This window comes from Leptidea sinapis, chromosome 18 (assembly GCF_905404315.1).
Source record: "Leptidea sinapis chromosome 18, ilLepSina1.1, whole genome shotgun sequence".
NCBI lineage: Eukaryota > Metazoa > Arthropoda > Insecta > Lepidoptera > Pieridae > Leptidea > Leptidea sinapis.
The window spans coordinates 13,919,150-13,939,239 of record NC_066282.1 but is presented as its reverse complement, the minus strand read 5'-3'; the positions used below and the strand labels follow the sequence as shown (position 1 = coordinate 13,939,239).

The following is a 20,090-nucleotide window of genomic DNA, read 5'->3' as shown; positions in this document are numbered from 1 at the left end:
TGGTGTGTAAGCTATATTATTATAAAGTTTCATCAAAATCCATTCTGTAGTTGTTGCGTTAAAGAAGTTCAAACATACATCCAGACATACAAACTTTCACATTTATAATATTAATACGAAAATAGAATTAGATGGAATATAGTAATAAAACTACATACTAACTAATATCAAATAAGTCTTTTATCTTTACAAGAAACGAAAACTAAACGAGATCAACTAAAAAGTCCGGACTTTTATCGTAATATCAGGCTAATTTTCAAATTACTAAATGGTAACCCTACTCACTGGTAAAAATCTGGGAATAATGACCGTTGTCTCGAACTCTTCTTGAAAGGATAGGGGAAGAAAGCATCTACAGTTGTGAGTTTATGAACCAACTGGGGAATGTCAAATTAAAGAAGTGTTTGTTTTTTAGAACTACCCACTTTCTTTGTAGAAAGCAAAAACAATATCGCTCAAGTCGGCATGTGTCATTCGACCTTGCGCACTTCCGCGTTACTGACGTGACGATAAGAAAATAGAAAAAAATGAACTACATTCTATCAAGGACAACATTCCTGGTACAGTACAGTATTTTCATTATCAGCTCAAATATCATTCATTTAAATACAAGATGATTTTCGCAATATAGAGTTTTTATTTTTGAATTATTATTTGTTTTTGCAGCAGTGTATAAAATCGACAATAAAGTTTGCGGCGGAGAAGTTAGTGAATTTCAGTTATTTTCATATCATCAAAACATCATAATAATTGCGTTATGGGGTCTAACAGCTGAGAATATTAAAGTACCTACGTGCGTTGCAGAAGAAAACTGTTCGGCCAATAACATTATGTTATCAGTGTTGTTATAAACTATCACTCAAAGATAAAAATATACCTTAATAAAAATGGTCATTTGTGTTTGTAATAAATATAGTAATTTTTATTGTTACAACACTTAAAATAACGAATTGATATGATCTATTCAGAAGGCTCTAAAAAATATTAAAGTATCAATATTAAGTTCCAGGATAAATAGACACTTACATAATACTCGTAGTGTTTCATTCGTTGTTAAGGCGATATATCTACAGGATGGTTTTTTGAGAAGGGTGGTGATGGCCAAGTCGGAAACTACGAGACTTAGAGGAAAGTCGTAAAAGGAGTCATGCCCTCGATTTATAGGAAACCAATAACTTCATTTTTAGTTTTGCCAAATTTCTTGAAATTTTGACGGAAATACCCGAATGATTTTTCAAAAAAATTACAACCTGTATTATTGGACAAATAGGCTCTGTTGCTAATAAGGATCAATCTTTGCAAAGATATACAGTATTACTTAAAATGAAAGGAAATACCAAATTTTTTGTATTATTATTTTTACACGGAAGAAAACTCACCTCCTATTCAAACTTCTATTCTATTCTATCGAGGATAAATCCTATTATAGTATCAAATACAGTAAGGTCATTAGACGTATAAACTTATGCATTGGTGTCAACGGAAACCATTTTGAGCAACTTATTAGTTAGGTAAAAGTGAGATATGAAAAGCAATTTGTACAATTTCGCTATTTGCTTCCATTTTTAGTAATTCATATATTTCCAAAGTTTGATCCTTATCAGCAACAGAGTCCAATAGTTCAATAATACAGGATGTATTTTTTTTTAAATCATTCGGGTCGATTTCATCTAGATTTCAGGATATTTAAAAGACTAAATATGCAGTTATTAGTTTCTTATGAATCGATGCCATGACTCCTTTCACGGCTTTTCTCTAAGTCTCGTAGTGTCCGACTTGGCCATCACCACACTTCTCAAAAAACCATCCTGTATATCTCGTAGTCAAGAACCGAGTACGAAGATGTAATAGGAGTACGGTGCAAGTGCGGGCGAGAGCGGGCGCCAGGCGAGCGCCGATCAGGCAGTCAGGGAAGAACTATCGAGCGAGGTGGTTGTGTCGCACGTGCATGCTGGGAACATCACGTTCTAAATACATAATCATAAGGCTTTCTGAAGTGTACCTACCATTACGCTTATTGCTAATATTGATACCCTTGTTTGTAAGGTTGTGTTTCACTAGTTGTCGTGTTAAATGCCCACAACCATGGAAAACCACGAGGATCTTGATTCCTGACCATGGGACCGACCGTGCCCCGTCATATATTAAAATACATAAAATTAAAGAATTTATTTAAATCACTCAGACCTATTTATTTCCGAAGCGGTGGCAGTGCGATAACAAATTCCTTCTTATTTTAAAGTAATAGAGTTATGTTACATAGCTTTACAAACTATATTTGTTTTAGATCACTTTTTGCACTTCTTCCGCATACACACAGGACTGAGCACGCAGTAGCGGCATTTCAATTAAATTTTTAAAATAAAACAATACGTATAACATAATATGCTCTTGCAAATTTTTTTTGTAAATAATGACGTGTTCTGCAAATACGTAGTACATAATATTATTATACCGTCAAAAGTTTTCGCAGCACACATGATTTAAAGAATATCTTAGGTATTTTGTTACACCTTGGATTGCATTATTGGAGTTTCAGTGAGGATCCCTAATTAATTGAAAATATAATATAGCCTATACCCGGGGATAGTGTAGCTTCGAACAGTAAGAGAATTTTTCAAATCGATTCAGTAGATTCGGAGCCCATTCAAAGCAAACAAAGAATCAAATCCCATGATCTAGTTGCAAACCCCTAACTCCCTGGAATCTTGGTTAATTCTCGGTTTTAAGGCGAAGAGTAAGCAGAAAACACGCAAACATGGTGTTTTTAGACAAGTTTTGTGGTGAAAGTATAGCATTTCGAGCTATGAACATTACTTAATCCTGTTACACATACCCTTAAGTCTTATTTGTAGGTTGCTAATGCTTGCTGTTGGTTATAGTTAACACTGCCGAGCCTTTTTGAACTACCACTTTTCTTTGAAGTTAAACAAGTTTTTTGGGATGGCGTGACGCATTTTTTTGGCACTTCTCTCAGAAAAGTTATTCTTATAGCTTATACTTTTTTGTGTAGGTTCATTTATTCAGATTAGTAGTGAATAACGATCATTGTAAGCATATAAACTGATTTCCACCCAAGAATTTTGAAAACATTGGCTTTGTTACATAGATGGCGGGCCGGCAGGCGTGAACTCATATCGCTCAAGGTCGCTGGCATTTAGTGTCGCCTTAAGTGCTCCCTATGGATTTCTTAATTATAAGTTTGGTGTGGAAAATCCTTATATTACAGCGAGTTGTATAAGCAATTGACGACAACGTTTTTAGCACTTGGTAGATAATGTTTACTTGTGTCATTTAGATAGTTAATTCCTCATGTACACTCTTAAATGTTCTGTTCAACATTCAAGTAACCACAGGTGATAAATAACTAAAATATTTTTTTATAGAATTCTATGTTTATAAGTAGAGATACAAAATGTACAGTTAAATAGAGATTTATACAGTTCTATGTATACCAGTGTCAGTATGCTGTCTAGTATCTACAAGACTATTTCTGGTATTAGTATTTTTTTATGGAAGATACGACAAACGAGCGTACGGGTCACCTGATGTTAAGTGATCACCGCTGCGTTGCCGGCCCTTTAGAAAAGTGTACACGCTTGTTTTGTAGGTACTCATGTCGTATTGTCCTGGTAGCACAGCACAACCAAATTCCACAGCTTGGTGAAAGTAAGTTAAGTGACATAGTTTTTGTGTAAAAGTACAGTAAAACTATTACACGTCTACAAGTACTGTAAAGGTATTTCAGCAATGTAAAGTTGTTGTGATGCTGATTTTTTTATTATCATTATGAATAAGCAATGAAAGAATCTGGGTTGAATGGAAAAAGTACTTAATTATTCATTTTTCTGGCAGTACTATTATAGCGTCACAGTACAACAGAAACTACAGAACAATTAACAATAATTGTCCGAACGCAATAATGAAAACTTCAAAAACAAAGCAATGATAGTACGAAAATATCACGACATATAGGTACCTAACGGTAATGAAACTGCAAACAGTACTGACGCAACAGGACGAGACGAGGGGGTGAAAGGGGAAAGGGAGGGGCTTCACGTTCCAGCGAGGTCCAGAAATAATGTGACCGTGTAGAAGTAACAAAATGGCCGAGTTCTCCGGATACTGACTAATAAAGTAGATAAGAAAACAAATTGTGTATTTGGCACATCTCTGAGTACTTACTGATATCTGTTGCTCCAATATCTTTAAGTAGGTGAGTAGTTTCAATTGAATATTTCGAGTGGATAGTTTATATTTGTAATGATAAGTTCTCTGCTTTTCGGTATAAACTTGCTAGACAGGAATATAATTTGCTGTTCAACAAAAATTAATCATTTAATGTGATAATTTAATTCTGCGGTACTTAAGTAAAATAAGTTTTGCTAATTTTAATTAATTTTCACAATATTATATTGTATCTTAGTATTAGTTCTTATGTTGTACAGTTAAAATTATGTGTATGTATGTTATATTTACTATCACGTGGTCGTTGTCTGTAAGTGCAATAGCACTTAGACTTATTTAGAATTATATTTAATAATAATAATAATATTTACACACTGTTACACAAATTAACTTGCCCCAAACTAGGCATAGCCAACTATGGGTGCAAGACAACGATATATTTAATACGATATACTTACTTAAACATACATGACTCGGAAACAAACATTCATATTCATCATATAAATGATGCACCTACCGGGATTCGAACCCGGGACCTCTAGCTCGGTTGGCAGGGTCACTAACCACTGGGCTATATGGGTCGTCAATGTAATAAGTTAGTGATAATTTTGTTGGAGATGCTAATAAATCTATACATACAAATAAAATTGGAATGTCTCTTTGTAATATTGAAATAACCGTTTTTTTACTACGTGTATATAAATATATATACGGTTCATACACCAAAATAACATTTTTTACAATTTTTGACTGTCTGCTCCGGCTAATCTCTGAAATGGCTGAACCGATTTTGAAGGGATTCTTACTGGCAGGTAGCTGTTGTAATAAGGAGTAGCAAAGGCTACGTTTATTTTAGAATAATTCATTTATTTTAGAAAAATAAAGTAATGTTGCAATGTCCAAGAACGGTCTAACTCTAAAAATAATTTATATGGCAAAACAACGTTTGCCGGGTCATGTAGTAAATAAATAAATTAATATCGAACTGGTGCCCGAATATCGTTCTCCACTATCTAGTGTGACAAATCTATTTCTATTATATCGTTATGTATTCGAGTATGCCAAGGTCATCGTCGGAATAATTCGCAATACGTAGAGACAGTTGTTTAACCGCCGCTTAAGTGGCGACAACTCGGGCCTCTGTCCATTCGAATAACTCGTTTCTTTTATGGCCAACTATTTTTCCACTTATAATGAGATAAAGAGCTTCACATTAGCAGCAGACATGCTTTTTGTCGATGATAATAGATTAATTTTGTATTCGGGCGGAAATAAGACGCATTAATAACATTTAATTGGTTTTGTTTTGACATTAACACCTTTATAAAAGAGAAGAAAAAAAAGCATTTATTTTCTCAAAATTTATTCCTTTACAATTGTTTTTAAAATAATAACAGACATTTGATATTAGGTATAATGTCTACCTTTGGAGAGGTAGGCAACACTTGTTTACTAAAATATTCAAAATGTTAAGTCTAATGACAGTACAATATTAATTTGATAAAATTATTCCATTTCTCAATTTGCAAACTAAGATTTTTGTTGATTTATGTAATTTTTTTATCTATCCTTTGATAAGGCAGGAATTGATATTCATTTAAATTTCAACAATTATCTTTTCAACAAAAGCGTGTTTTATAGTTTTTTTTAACTATTTTTATTCACTTTATATCACGTGAACTACTGTGCCTGTTTGCCCCCCTAAAATGAACTCCACTATTTTTAAATTCACTTGTGAAAGTCAAAGCTTTCAGAGTCTAGTACAGCCACTTCGTCGCAATGTTACAATCCCTCGCCCCATCAACATCCCTTTTCTTCTTACTTTATGCCATTCCCCTTTCATAAAGATTCTTTAAAAATTGATTTCCCGCAATAATATTAAATTGTAATTTCTATTCTCCCTACTTTCTACGCTTCTATTAGGCACATATTCCCACTTACATTCACACATTTCTCCCTTAAACTTAGATTAGATACTAACAAGATAGTTAATATTATGGATGTTTATTACTAACCGTACTAACCCTTTGTTGCCTATTCTTCAGTTCACAAAAAAAACGACAGCTATATCAACCGATCATTTCCTTTTAAATCAGCTCTTTATATTCTTCAATCAGCTAAATTAAAATAAAAAATCTCTCCACCTTGACGTTGGCCGAATCGTCGACATTCAGTCGACGGAGCCAGTTAATATAAAAAAAAAAATAATAATAATAAAAGTTCTGAAATGTTTTGTTCCGTTTTGGAGGGCATTACTAGCGAAATTATACTACTGACCTAATGAGACTTGCAATCACAATGTATTTGAAGGTCACTGTAGTTGCATTATCATTGCATTGTGGATCGGAGCCTATATTTCACATTGTGTTTGCATGTTTTGTTTTAGTATCGAAGAAAGATAATAAATAAACACAAATAAAATTTGAAAACAAAATTTTATGAACGATGCGGGACTCGAACCCACGGCCTCTCGCGTTCCGTGCGAGTGCTCTGCTGAGCTAACCGTTTGAGTGACGTAAAGTCATACAATCTTGTACACGTTGTTCAACTCTCAGACTGTGGATATTATAATAAATATAGTTTTCTAAGGCAGTTATAGCTTTTTGTATTTAGATGTTAATCCTGTTTGACACGGATACGATCCAAACACTAAGATAAATTAGTTCCCGCAGATTTGCAAGTCATTACTGATGAGAGTCATTACTATACTTATTACAACTAAAATATTTATTCACAAATCGCAAACCTTAAACGAATCCAAGGCCTGATGGATTAAATAGTCTGCACTTGAATAATGTGCTTTACTGATTGTACTTAAGGTTTAAATCACCTGGTCGGAACTCACACAATAATAGAACGACAATTTCTTAACGATGATTTTCAAGTATTGGTGAAGATCAAAAACCTTCGCAACAGAGTTATAATTTTCACTTACTTGCGTTCCTACACTAACTGTCTTATTCATAATGACTTAACCGAGATTCAAAACATCGCTAATATACGCTTGTTAAAAAATGGTAGTCATAGTCGCATATTAGAGCTAAAACGCTCATTATCTCTTCGATAAAGCTGACGTGACTTATAGGAGCTAGGACCATTCTATGAACCTATTTTAAGCACTCGAACGCAGAAAAACATGGCCGACATCAATCAGCTGTTCGTTAAATAATGTGATAAATAGTTTCCCGCCTAAAGTTGTTTGATATCCGTCATACATTGACAACCGACAGACTTTAAAACTTTGATTTTTGAAGTTTGAAATTATTTTGACATCGACCTTTGACAACTGACTAGCCATTGACATTGAAAAGATGTCTGTTTCCATTGACAGTTCCTACATTAGTTAAAATCATGTTTTTTTGTACGAAATGGCAACATTGCGTACTATAGGGACGTATTAGTTATGGGAGATTTATCTAAAGAATATGAATAAGGAATTTTATCGAACGTATGATAGGCTTAAAACACGTTTTAACTAATATAGCTTTATACCTTCGAAAAGTGTTTTATTATGAATAAGGCAGTAAAGTTTTATGCCCCAACATGAACCTTGAATGGTGAGCATTAAGTTCGCTCACAGCTCGGATGTCACCCGCGTTGCACTCGCGTGAAACTTTGGTCACCAGAATACTGTAACTGGAAAGACGTAGGTACTGTAGGCCGAAGAATGTTCCTCGAAAACCGGACTGTAGAGGAACGTCACACATCCAGATAGTGGGGATGATATCCTCATGAGTCGTGCGAAGGTGGAATTCGCCGGTAGGAATCAGGTGAAACAGCTCTTCGGAAACTTCCCGTGATAAATGCGGTAGAAGACACAATGAAGCGACCATATCTACCTACGCAACGCCATATGATCGAGCCGTCCCGCTCGCCCCGTCAATAATATTATAATTGTAGTTAGGTATTAATTTATCATTGTTTTTAATCAAAATAAGGGATGAGACGAGCGGGACGTTCAGACTGATGGTAATTGGTACACCCTGCCTATTACAATGCAGTGCCCCTCAGGGTTCTTGTAAAACCCCAAGAATTCTAAGCGGCACTACAATTGCGCTCGTCACCTTGAGAAATAAGATGTTAATTCTCATTTGCCCAGTAATTTCACTAGCTGCGGCCCCCTTTTGACCGAAACACAATAATTTTTTCACATTTCGCTTCACGGCAGAAATAGGTGCCGTTGTGGCCACCAATAATTTAGCCGCATAGCTGTACAAAGCTGCCTCCCACTATCATCGGTAGTAATTACTGCTACATGCAAATAAATACTCATAGTTACCACTTTGAACCTGGAGCGAAGAACTCCGAGCTTCCCGAAGCGAACGTGGAAGGGCGAGCAGGTGAAGCTTCCATCTGGCTGTTCCACCACGATGACGTCAATGGCTCCGGTCAGCGTCGCACTGTTGATCTCACTGTAGAACTTCTTGAAGAACGTACCGATGTAGTTCATTGAATACATGATGGATTTCTTGCTCTCCTCTCTTTATACGTTAATTCCCATTTAATTTGATGACCCAAGGGTCATTAACCCATTTCGCCGCACGGATGGGACATCTAAAACAAAAAAAAATCAGTGAGTCTTACATTTTTATGCCGTTTGGTGTCGAGACACTTGGCCCGTGGGGCTACTATCTAATATCAATGCGCCTCAATAGGGCTACTGGAAACCCGAGTCCTGGCAGCTATTTCGGTCAACGAATCAGCCTAGCTATCCAACGCGGAAATCCTGCCAGTATTCTTGGTACACTTCCCGGTAATGATAGTTTTAATTTAATGTAATCATAGGTACCTACTATTGTAAGTATAGTTAGTTGTTTGTTGCAGATATGAAGATGTACGGAATCATTTCTCCGCAAATGCTTTGCAAAGTGCTGTTTTATTTCAGTTCAGCCGTCATTCGACAATAAAACGGGATAATGGCAGTAGGGTTGTCAACCGTTCTTTAATAAAGAGAATTGTAATCAGCGCATGCCAATAAACACAGCACCAAAATCAGTCCCTACTTCTATTTAGTGACCTCAATATACTGATTGTACACAATGCTCATAAAACTCAAGCGGGTCTGAACAGAGCCAACAACGTCAAACTATTACATCGATGTAAATAATTTGTTATTTTTATAAAGTGATAACCCTCACTTCTGGGATCCATTACTTAAGATGTCGCTCTTTCAAGAAAGCTTCTCTACTTTGAAAGAGCGACAATTCAATTTCCTAGTCTGCAATTATTGGGGTTGAGCAGGTTTTCAACTGTAAAGTAGATACTGTAGATGAAGCCGCAATCTGAATAAATGAAGTAATATATTTAGGAAACGAAATTTTAATCACCCTTACGTGGTCGCATAAGACGGCACAAAGTGGGTGACAGTCACTTCACACAGACGTTCTATACATATGGACATATCATTCGCAAATTGATAGCGGAAGAGCAAAAGTGTGCGTAAAGACAATATAAGCAAACTCTTCTCCTTAGTCGTGTGTCAACTTTGTGTCAGTCACCAAGTCTAAGTGTGCTATAAAAAAGTCCTCAAATAATACCCTAACGACGCAAAGAAAAGAGTGTGACTTATCACCGATAAGTTGATATCATTTATTGAGATGGATTGGCCAATAGCGTAAATCAACTTGAGTAAACGCAGAAATGTATATACATAACAGTCGAAGCTTATTATAGTGTCATTAATTATGGCATGTGTCATATTTCGGCTTTGATTTTGTATGACGTGCATTGTATATATGTATAGAACGTCATTGATATCAGTGCCTACGCTAGCCTGCGGCTACACTAGATTTCTTACGGGTTGTTCCGAAATTATTATGGAAAATTGATTTATTACCGTTAAGTATATCTACCCGTACATATAAAAAGAAGATCTAGCAATAGCTGGAGTAGTCTGGTCACATCATGGTATCCGAGAGACGCAAAACGTTAAAGAGGCAGACCTACCACCAGGTGGATCGACGAATTGCCTTTGTAGGAGTACTCTGGACCCGATCAACAGCTGACAAAATATTATGGAAGAAAAAGGGGGAGGCCTTCGCCCAGCAGTGCGATGAAGTATAAACTATAATTTATATTAGAATAACAGTTTTTTATACTTAGAAGAAGTTTTAAGGCTTGAATAAATAAATATCTACGCGTGTGTTTATATAATGTCGGCATTGTAGTGCCACGCTGTAGAATTGTTGATACAGTCCATATCTTGCTAAGCAATTTAAGTTAGGGTGCGCCCTCAAACTGTTGCTTAGCATTCGATCATCACAGATGGCTTCCTAATATTTTATATCGTATTATAATAATATACTACGAATCACGTAATCCTCTTTCCATCGTACGAGTATTTGATCGTAAAGGTCACCCACGTGAGCGAGGATTACGATAATCTTATTAGTTATTGCCGCCACAGCTATTCTTGTCGTAAAGATTATTGAAAAAACATTTCAATTACACACCACTACCATTTCATTTTACTAACCTAATGCAATACTCGCTAGTTTAAGAAAACTGTGGTTCCCACGAAAATTTTTAGGCTAGGTTGCATCATATAAGCTGTCATAGTTAAGGTTTAAGTCAAATTTAACATTGACAGTACCACTGATTTTAACATAGACTGCGGAATGTGTTACATCATTGTATTCCTTGGCATAGTTAAAATAACGTTTACATCAAGACAAAATCGAATATTTATTTGAAACTTTTCACAGGTCGCTATCTAAACATTAAGAAAAGCTTTAACCGGCGAAAATTGCACGGTTACTGTTAACAGTTAAAGTTATGACGTCATCTAAAAATTGTCTAATCATGCAACAATTTTTTTTACTTAACCGGTACTTTAACATGTTTATTATTGCTAAAGTTAGTTATACTTTATTTTTGGCATTTTTGTAGTTTGTTCGCGTTACAACAACCAGTGGAAGCTAAATAACAAAAATCTAAATTAATAAAGTATATTCCAATACTATCATTCTCTCATATGCACAATCAAAATATATTCTTACGACACGCCAATTTTTATCAAAATTGATGAAGTCGTTCTTGAGTAACAAAAGGACGTACAGACCGACCATACAAATGAATATAGCCGTAATTCTTAGATCATAAGTTATACGTCTAGATATACCTACAGAGACAGTTGTGTAAATGTCTTAAAAATAAATGAGATTGACAATTGAACTCTATTTTGAGCAATGCAACCTTAAAGCAAAGTGACATACAAACCACGAGTGTAAGACGTAGCTTGTCACGCACACTAAAGTAATAAACCTGGCCTGTGTTCCTGGTTGTCTTGCAGCAAGAGGCTCCATCTAGACGTATAAATTATCTAACGGCCGTTTCCAATATAGTCTATCTCTTACTTGAGATAAAATCGACTTTTCTGTCCCCATAAACTTATCGACGGTAACTCAACTTATCGGTACACGCTGTCTGTCAATGGGACGACGTATAGCTCACCAGCGATATAAGTTTGCATGGATATTGCAATTCACGCGTCCCAATATAAGGCGATAAGAATGACTTATCGGGTATATTGGGACAGCTTTAGATTATTAACAGTAGAAGGTAGTATTTATCTCTATCTGTAGATAGTATATTGGGAACGGCCGTAAGCGTAAGTATACATAAAAACTTTTTACAATTAATACGAAGCTAATATAGGTACGTGTCAAAGTATCGCTTGACAGAAGCATATTATCGTCTCCATTGTACGCCAAAGTGTTTACGTTAACAATAATTATTATTCATTCAACATGGCTGAAGTAGGAAAAAACAATAAACAATCTTGACTGGAAAGTTTAACTGTTCATGAATGAGTCTTGTGTTGAATCATTATAATTAATTTCCATTTTCCTTTGTTACATGTAACTACACAACATAATATAATATATGTATCTTATATATAAAATTCTCGTGTCACTATGTTCGTTCCCGTACTCCTCCGAAACGGCTTGACCGAATCTCATGAAATTTTGTGAGCATATTGAGTAGGTCTGAGAATCGGCCAACATCTATTTTTCATACCCCTAAATGTTAAGGGTGGTCCACACGAAATTTTTTTTTTAATTTCATTGACATTTTTTTTTAAATTTGTTTGGTTATGAGTCAGCATTAAAAAATACATACAACTTCAAATTTTCACCCATCTACGATCAACAGTTACTTTTCTATCGCGATTTTAATATCGGCAATACAACGTTTGCTAGGTCAGCTAGTATATTATATAACTGTACTTTCGTCTAATCTTAGATCACTCTATTCTATTCTATTCTTCCTACAGTGGCTTCTGTGGAAGACACACCACAGATTTGCCAGTATCACGTTAAATTTGACTACCAAGCTTTGAGTATGTGTCTCCTAAGTTTAACGGTAATATTCGGTGTTAAGATTGATCGCCCTTCAGACCGAAACACAGTAATGCTTACACATTACTGCTTCACGGCAGAAATAGGCGCCGTTGTGTTACCAATAATCAAGCCGGCATACTGTGCAAAGGAGCCTCCCACTGCTAAAAGTCTTCTTAGTCCTGTGTCAACTGTAACTCGCCGAAACAAAACCGAGCTGAATGTTTTACATTGCTGCTTATTACCAAGAATATTTTAGACAACTGGAGCAAATGCGTCAATGTATAGATATATCAGTCAAAGTTTACTATGGTGTAATTTGTGGCATGTTACATATTTCGGCTTTGTTTTTATTCCACGTGTATGTATATGTATAGAACGTCATTGCAATGACGTAAAAATGTGTTTTCTGATTCATATTACGTGCGTTTATTCGACGATTATATGTTCTGATTCCTCTGTAGTCTACTACTACAAGATGGTATGAGCCGAGGTGATCAGTAATAATCTCAGTTTTCTACTCTTCCATAAAAACTAATAATGAGACGTCTGGGTACGCAAACGGCACTTTTCATTTGTAATTATTGAAGTGTACGTAGTGCTCTGACGTCACAAAAATGGCAGCCTGTCCCTATATCAACGCGCGGAGATCGTACAATCCATTTGCCTCACAAAATTACATTCGCAAAGCGGTTATGTGACTTATATTATCAAAGACTTCCGAAGCCTACCTTTTGGCTTCATCGCCAAATCGGTATGATGGTGCCATTTTTATAAGACTGGTTAGTTATAGATCTGATCGCCACTCGTGAACTACTCCCGTCCCGGTAGCCTTGTGATCTTCATCAGTTTCACATCACAAAATTATGCGGTTCTTTATGGAAAAGGAGCACAAACAAGCATACCTGTTGTTAAGTGATCACTGCCGCCCACATTATGTTGCAACACCAGAGTATTCAAAGGAGCATTGCCTTTAAGGTACCGTAGGTACGCGCTTTTTTTCAAGGTACCCTGTCGTATCGTCCCGGAAACACCGCACAAGGAAGCTCATTCCGCAGGTTTTTGTATGCAAATACTTAATATTTTCTCTCTTGAAGATACACTCAATAGAGATCTACTGTATCTTATTAATAGTTCAATTCTAGTAAGCGATGTTATTAGTGACGCATGGGAATACGACGTGCCAAACGACAGAGCTGCCTCAATGTCACGGATGTATGAGGTGAATGAAATACGAGAGTCAAGAACAATAAACATTACATATTATCAAGTTGTCTCATTCGAATCCGTGTCATCTCATGATCTTTGACCCTGCCATATAGTATATAACACTATTATAGTACCTGGACAACCGAGCCTTGCTCAGATTTTTAAAAAGGTACACAACTTGAACAAAAGAAAACCTAATAGGACATCTGGATTCGAACCGGGGTCTTCTGCTTTCCGGATCACCCAATGTCCCATGTGGCGATATTTACCTTTGTGTTCTAATGTAATTGTAGCAGTTTCTCATACATATTTTTTAAAACTGAAACCAATCTAGATCGATTTCTCGCCCCCGAAAATACCTTTTACCTAAATTTCGTTAAAATCGTTGTTAGCCGTTTCCGAGATTCAGATTTCAGATTTTTTTTTACTGTCAATATGTGATGTCACATCCTATTTTGAATAAAAATATTTGAATTTGAAAGAAAATAAATATATATTTATATACAAGAATTGCTCGTTTAAAGATATAAGATATATAAAACTAACAGCTTTCGGTTGAAAATTGGAAATAAATATTTAAAAAGTGTTTCATTTAGTTATTAATTTAACAAAACAAGAGAATGTGGGAGAAGAGAGTTTAAGCTTAGCATAATCTTTGATTTCGTTTTTATAGTTATTTGACAGCTGATATTGCAAAAGTCAAGTTAACGTTTAATCACACTCAGTTAAGTTCTACTCAAGTAAAGTCTGAGCAAGTTCTAAGTACGCTCTACAGATTAATATATTTTTATTCGATATTATCTTTATATATATATTTCTTGTGTGCGTGTGTATGTCACTGAACTCCTCCTAGACGGGTGGACCGATTTTGATGAAATTTTTTGTGTGAGTTCAAGGGGATTCGAGGATGGTTTAGATTCACAATTGAACTACCTCCTAAACGGCTGGACCGATTTTGATGAAGTTTTTGGTTGTTCCAGTGAATTTGAGATTGGTGTGTCTTCAGGTGGATTCGAGAATGGTTTAGATTCACTATTGAACTACCTCCTAAACGGCTGGATCGATTTTGATGATTTTTTGTGTGTTCCAGTGAATTTGATAAATAGATTCTCAATTCCGTATAAATATTATATATATAATTCTCCTGCTCATGTGTATGTTAGTGAACTCCTCCTAACGGCTGGACCAATTTCAAAATTTAAGACGTGTGTACAGGACAACGTCTGTCGGTTCCACTAGTATTATTATTATTATTATATTCGCCTCAGTATTTTGAATATTAAACCACTAGCTAACGCACACATTGACATATCAATATAGGTCATTCATAATCGGAGTGTCAGCTCGTCTAGTCAGAGACTGAGTCTTAATTGAGTCTCGCGACAGTTTGGCGAGTCAACATGTCCTGAGGATGCCTCGTGTACAGGCGAAACTCGTGTCGAATTGTTTAAAGACAAATATTGGCGGATTTAACACTTAAGAAAACTTAAAAGATTTGGATAAATATGGATTTCCGCAAAGTAACGCCTACTTCAATAAATTTACTATATATATTCTAAGTTTATGGCCACGACCGCTCTGCCAAGAGCGGAATGCGACTAAGTTAATAATTTTCATAAAAAATACAACCCAATATGTCACAGTAACAATAGCTTCACTTAACTTTTCCATCTTGCTGTATCTCCGTTTGTGATGTTCTTCTCTCATGCACGCTATGTTTGTATAACACACTAGCTGACCTGTCAAGCGTTTTTTTGCCATATAAATTATATATGTAAACCTTCCTTGAGCTTCAACGAATCTATCACAAAAGATTTCATTGAGATCGGTCGAATAGTTTAGGAGTTATTAGGGAACATACAAAAATACATTCTCTTTTATATATATATACAGATATATTTTGTATACGATATTTATTCACGATAGTATATTGTAAGTCATGCCTGTAATGGATGGCAGCTGATATGACACCTTCAAATTTGTCGCATCTTTTTTTATAGCAATAAGGGACTAGACGAGCAGGAGGTTCAGCTGATGGTTATTGATACGCCCTGCCAATTACAATACAGTGACGCTCAGTATTCTTGAAAAATCCAAAAACTCTGAGCGGCTCTACAGTAATTGCGCTCGTCACCTTGAGACATAAGATGTTAAGTCAAATTTGTCTAGTAATTTCACTAGCTACTTCTTTGTAAGAACTTCGAGGTCATTCGAATAATCTCTATCACTGGTATATTATTGTGACTAATGATTTAGAAATGTATTTTATAAAATTTGCACGTCATAAATGTGGCAAACATGGACTTAATAATATTTATGTAACATCAATCTAACATGAGTAGTAGGGATTCGCCGGTTCTGGCTCACAGTAGTAGGGATTCGCCGGTTCTGGCTCCTCGATTCTGGCTCACTTGCTCGTGATGCCTACTAAAAAAAAAAAAAAAAGAAGTTTGGTGTCAAACTGGGGGTTTTGATGTATTTCCGAGCGATTGCGCTGATCCGTTTTTCGATATCTCTTATAGTTTCAAAGTTAGCTTTTTAAATTAAACAGATCCATAATCATTAATAATCACTGGTCATTTAGCTAATGATTGGTGAGCGACTCAATGTCTAAATTTCCATGAACGTGATACAGGTAATTTACTAATTACCTCTATCACATTCGTTACTACGATTAAAAAGACAGTTTCTGTATTTATTATTTATTTTTAAAACATGATTTAAATAAAGTATATAATAAAACATCATTGCAGATTGTATCATTTTCAAAATATTTGATGAAATCATTCAAACTCTTCTTATTAAACTTAAAGTATAGATACATTATGCAGTACTCGCCACACACTGCGGTATATTCATTCTGTACTCTTGCAGTATTGTAGTTATACATTCTGCAATTCCTTTGTAAAAACATCAGCTGGAATCCCTGAGGTGGACGACCATATGAATCGAAGTATTGTCCAATACCCTGCTCATCAATGTGTATTGCAACCCAGTGAGTGCCTGGCTTATTATCACTATCTAAATTGCTGACAATATAACAGGGCGTTACAACATATATCGGCAATCGGTTTGCCGCGTAAACATTATTTTTAATACTGGGATCGATTTTGTTCAAATAATTCTGTATCTCGATTGTATTCATATTAGTTGAGAACAGGGTCTTGTCAGTTGCGAGGATTGAATAGTTATGTGGATCATAATAACATAAGCACTCAATAAATAAGGCTTTAATGTATCTTATTCATGTATTTAAAACTTATATGGTTACAATAAAACAAAATATCATTACAAGCGATTCAAATATAAATCTATGAAATTATATTTTCATCAATTTTATTATAATATAAAAGCTGATTGAAAACGAACTTTGTACCTACATACTTACGTAGTCATTAGTACAATCTGGAAATGTTGACTCCATTAAACTATCAATAATTGAACTTATCATTTAAGTGCCATTATGTTTCACCATAATAAAACAAAATATCATTTTATATACATTTTTTATTATATAAATTTATAAGGTAGTCTAGTATTTAATCAACATAAAAAATACACAAGGATACAAACGATTCAAACATTAATTATTATATTCTAACTGCTGTAATCTACAGAAATATTACGATTTTTATCAATTTCAATAACATTATCGAATTCCGCATAAACAATACAGTTAATTGTTTGTGTAAGAGCTGATTCAAAACGAACTTCTAATCTTACACTACCATGTTTTATAAGATTCCAATGACTTGAAGAATTTGCTGATAAATCGGGTGTTAAGTCGAAGGCTAGCAAGCAAAACCCTTTGGCATATTGCTCTCTTGATACTCCATTGCCTTCATTTAGGAAATGTATACCTGTTCCTGAGAATAACGTATGATAGACCGTAGTAAAAATATTATTGTCAAACGATGGCTGTAAGGCTTTTGAAGGTATCTGTTGTCCATCTATGTATAAACAAAATGTATTAATATCATAATTTTCGAAATTGAATGGGTTTTTTGTGAGACTACCATTAAAGGATGCATTATTCACAAAACCGACTATACACCTTTTGGGTATTTGACCAAGGAATATGTTATCAAGGGTTTTCCCCTGAATGCCTGATGGTATAGTTAAAACTTTGACTTCTGCTCGCGTGATTGGATATTTTGCTGTGGTAGATGATAAAACTTTTTGATGTGCAAGTAGCACAGTTGGGTTGATTCGTGCTCTTCGAATAATTAGAGTTGCATCTGTAATAGACACTTTAAATTTATGATCAGTTGATGAAGCCATGAGATTGAAATTTTCTCTAGAACGAACTAACTTTACGCACATGTCAACGCCATTAATCAAAAATTTTTCTTGGTTGAATAAATCTCCATGTAAATGTCCTATCATTTCTATTTCTTTGCTTTCACTAGCCAATTCTTGTCTTTTAATAAATCCTTTATTTTGTTCATCAGTTGCATCCATTTTTCCAGCTGTATCTTCATACCATAGACCACAAGTGAGATGAGATTCTTTTGCAGCAGGTGCATAATTCAATAGAGTTTCAATATAAGCTCGATATGCATATGTATTATTCGGTGGCGATACAAGTTTTTGATTTAAATATACATCAAGTTGACTGAAAAGTGTATGTAACCAATTATTAACTGGGGCCACAACTGTCGGTACTGTCAGTTTTGTATAATCTTGATTCAAAACTTTAGCTTTTATATGGAGTAAAGTATGGGATAAATCCACATAGTCATCACCTGCCCCAGGTACTTGAAATTCTATTGGTCCATCATCAGCAAGTGATGAAATGGGCTTATAATGAATCCATAGTCCACTTTCAATGCTAGTTTGAGTTGATGGTAATGCAAATAAATCCAATTCGGACTTAATGCATTCACAAGACTGACTATGTAAAAATGACATATTTAATCAGTAAATATATCTTTGATTTGTTTTTGATTCAATTTTAATTTCTTAATAGCTTTCGCTTTCGCAGTCACTGATGGAATGATCGCAGAACGACGTTTTCGTTTTGTTATATACCCTGATCCAAACATGTTGATATTATCTATTTTAGCATCAGCTTTTCGTTTCAAATTTGAGCTGACTTCTTTTAGACGAGTTTTTATTGAATCTTCCATGGGGCGTGCATTAACCATATCTGATAATATACCTACACCGGTACTTAATGCTTCTTTACCAATAGTTCGAACACCACTAGACAGTAGTGGTAAAATAGATCTAAACAGCCCCCCAAGAAAACTTCCGATTCCATGACCTCTTTGATACGGTGCTCCTTTATAAATAACTCCGATACCCGATCCGGCCTGGTGAGTATAATAGTGTTCATATGGACATGAAATATTATCACGTTTGCCGTACATTATAATTTTTGAAAGTGGAGTTTAATGCACACTGTTCCAAATTGGAATGGTATCTTTTGACCGGTGCTTGTTCTTATATCTATTTCAATTGTATCAAATTCTCTACGCATCACAGGTAGGTAATGGGGAGGAGAGAAAACGTGCATTTTGTACGCTCCATATATGTATTTTGAGGGATCCAATGGTATTATTCGTAAAAGGGGTGTCATAACATCTCCAACGATTTGAGGCTCCACTATGTCACAATAAACAAATAATTGAGACGGTAAACCCAAATGCAAATTAGCTGGACACTTTCCAAAATTTTTTTCAACGAGGTTCCTGTTTGGTTCGAACCCTAGTTGAAGACATAATTTAGGTGATAGAGTTACAGATTTTATGGATTCATCCGTTATCGTAGCAACTACAATCCTTGAAACCTCATCGCACTTAAATTTAATTTTTTCACGAGTGTTATTCAGTGCCGTCAAAATATGATTTATGTTATCGTAATTTGTGGCTGGAATATGTGTCTTGTAATAAACATATGACGGTTTACTTTCATTGGGTACTTGCATCAACTTTGTTATATAAATAATGTTTTCATGTTCTTGAACGGTGAACATAGTGCATGGGTACTGAAATTCTACTACTCCAACCCTCCATTCACCTTCTAGTATTGTTGGTTTTGGCAGTTTCGTAGAAAATAATGTTGTTGTATTATCAGGAAAATAATCCATAGAACTATTGCTTAGTAAAGTTAAATAAAAACTATCTTTATTCATATTTTTTTCAAAGTAGAAGCTAATATCCAGCTATTAAATTTATTTGGATAACCTCTCCACTTCACCAACAATTCTTTTCTGTTACCGGTATATCGAGAGCGTATTATTTTATCTATTTTGTATTTAGTAGTGGGGTCGAATATGATTTTTTGTAACTCTTTTTCATAAAAAGTACCAACTATCTCTTCGCCTTCTAAATCCTTTAAAGTAAATACTAC

At 35.0% G+C, this 20,090-nt stretch overlaps 1 protein-coding gene across 4 annotated transcripts in view; it reads right to left on the bottom strand.

Moving 5' to 3' along the window:
• Positions 1 to 20,090, bottom strand: part of LOC126969349 (phosphatidate phosphatase LPIN3) — an 83,331-nt gene that overhangs the window by 40,363 nt on the left and 22,878 nt on the right. For all 4 annotated transcript variants that reach the window (XM_050814704.1, XM_050814703.1, XM_050814705.1 and 1 more), the window contains exon 2: positions 8,468 to 8,742. In XM_050814704.1, coding sequence (XP_050670661.1) covers positions 8,468 to 8,647 — 180 coding nt within the window. In that variant the 5' untranslated portion in view covers positions 8,648 to 8,742. The remainder of the gene's footprint in view (positions 1 to 8,467; positions 8,743 to 20,090) is intronic.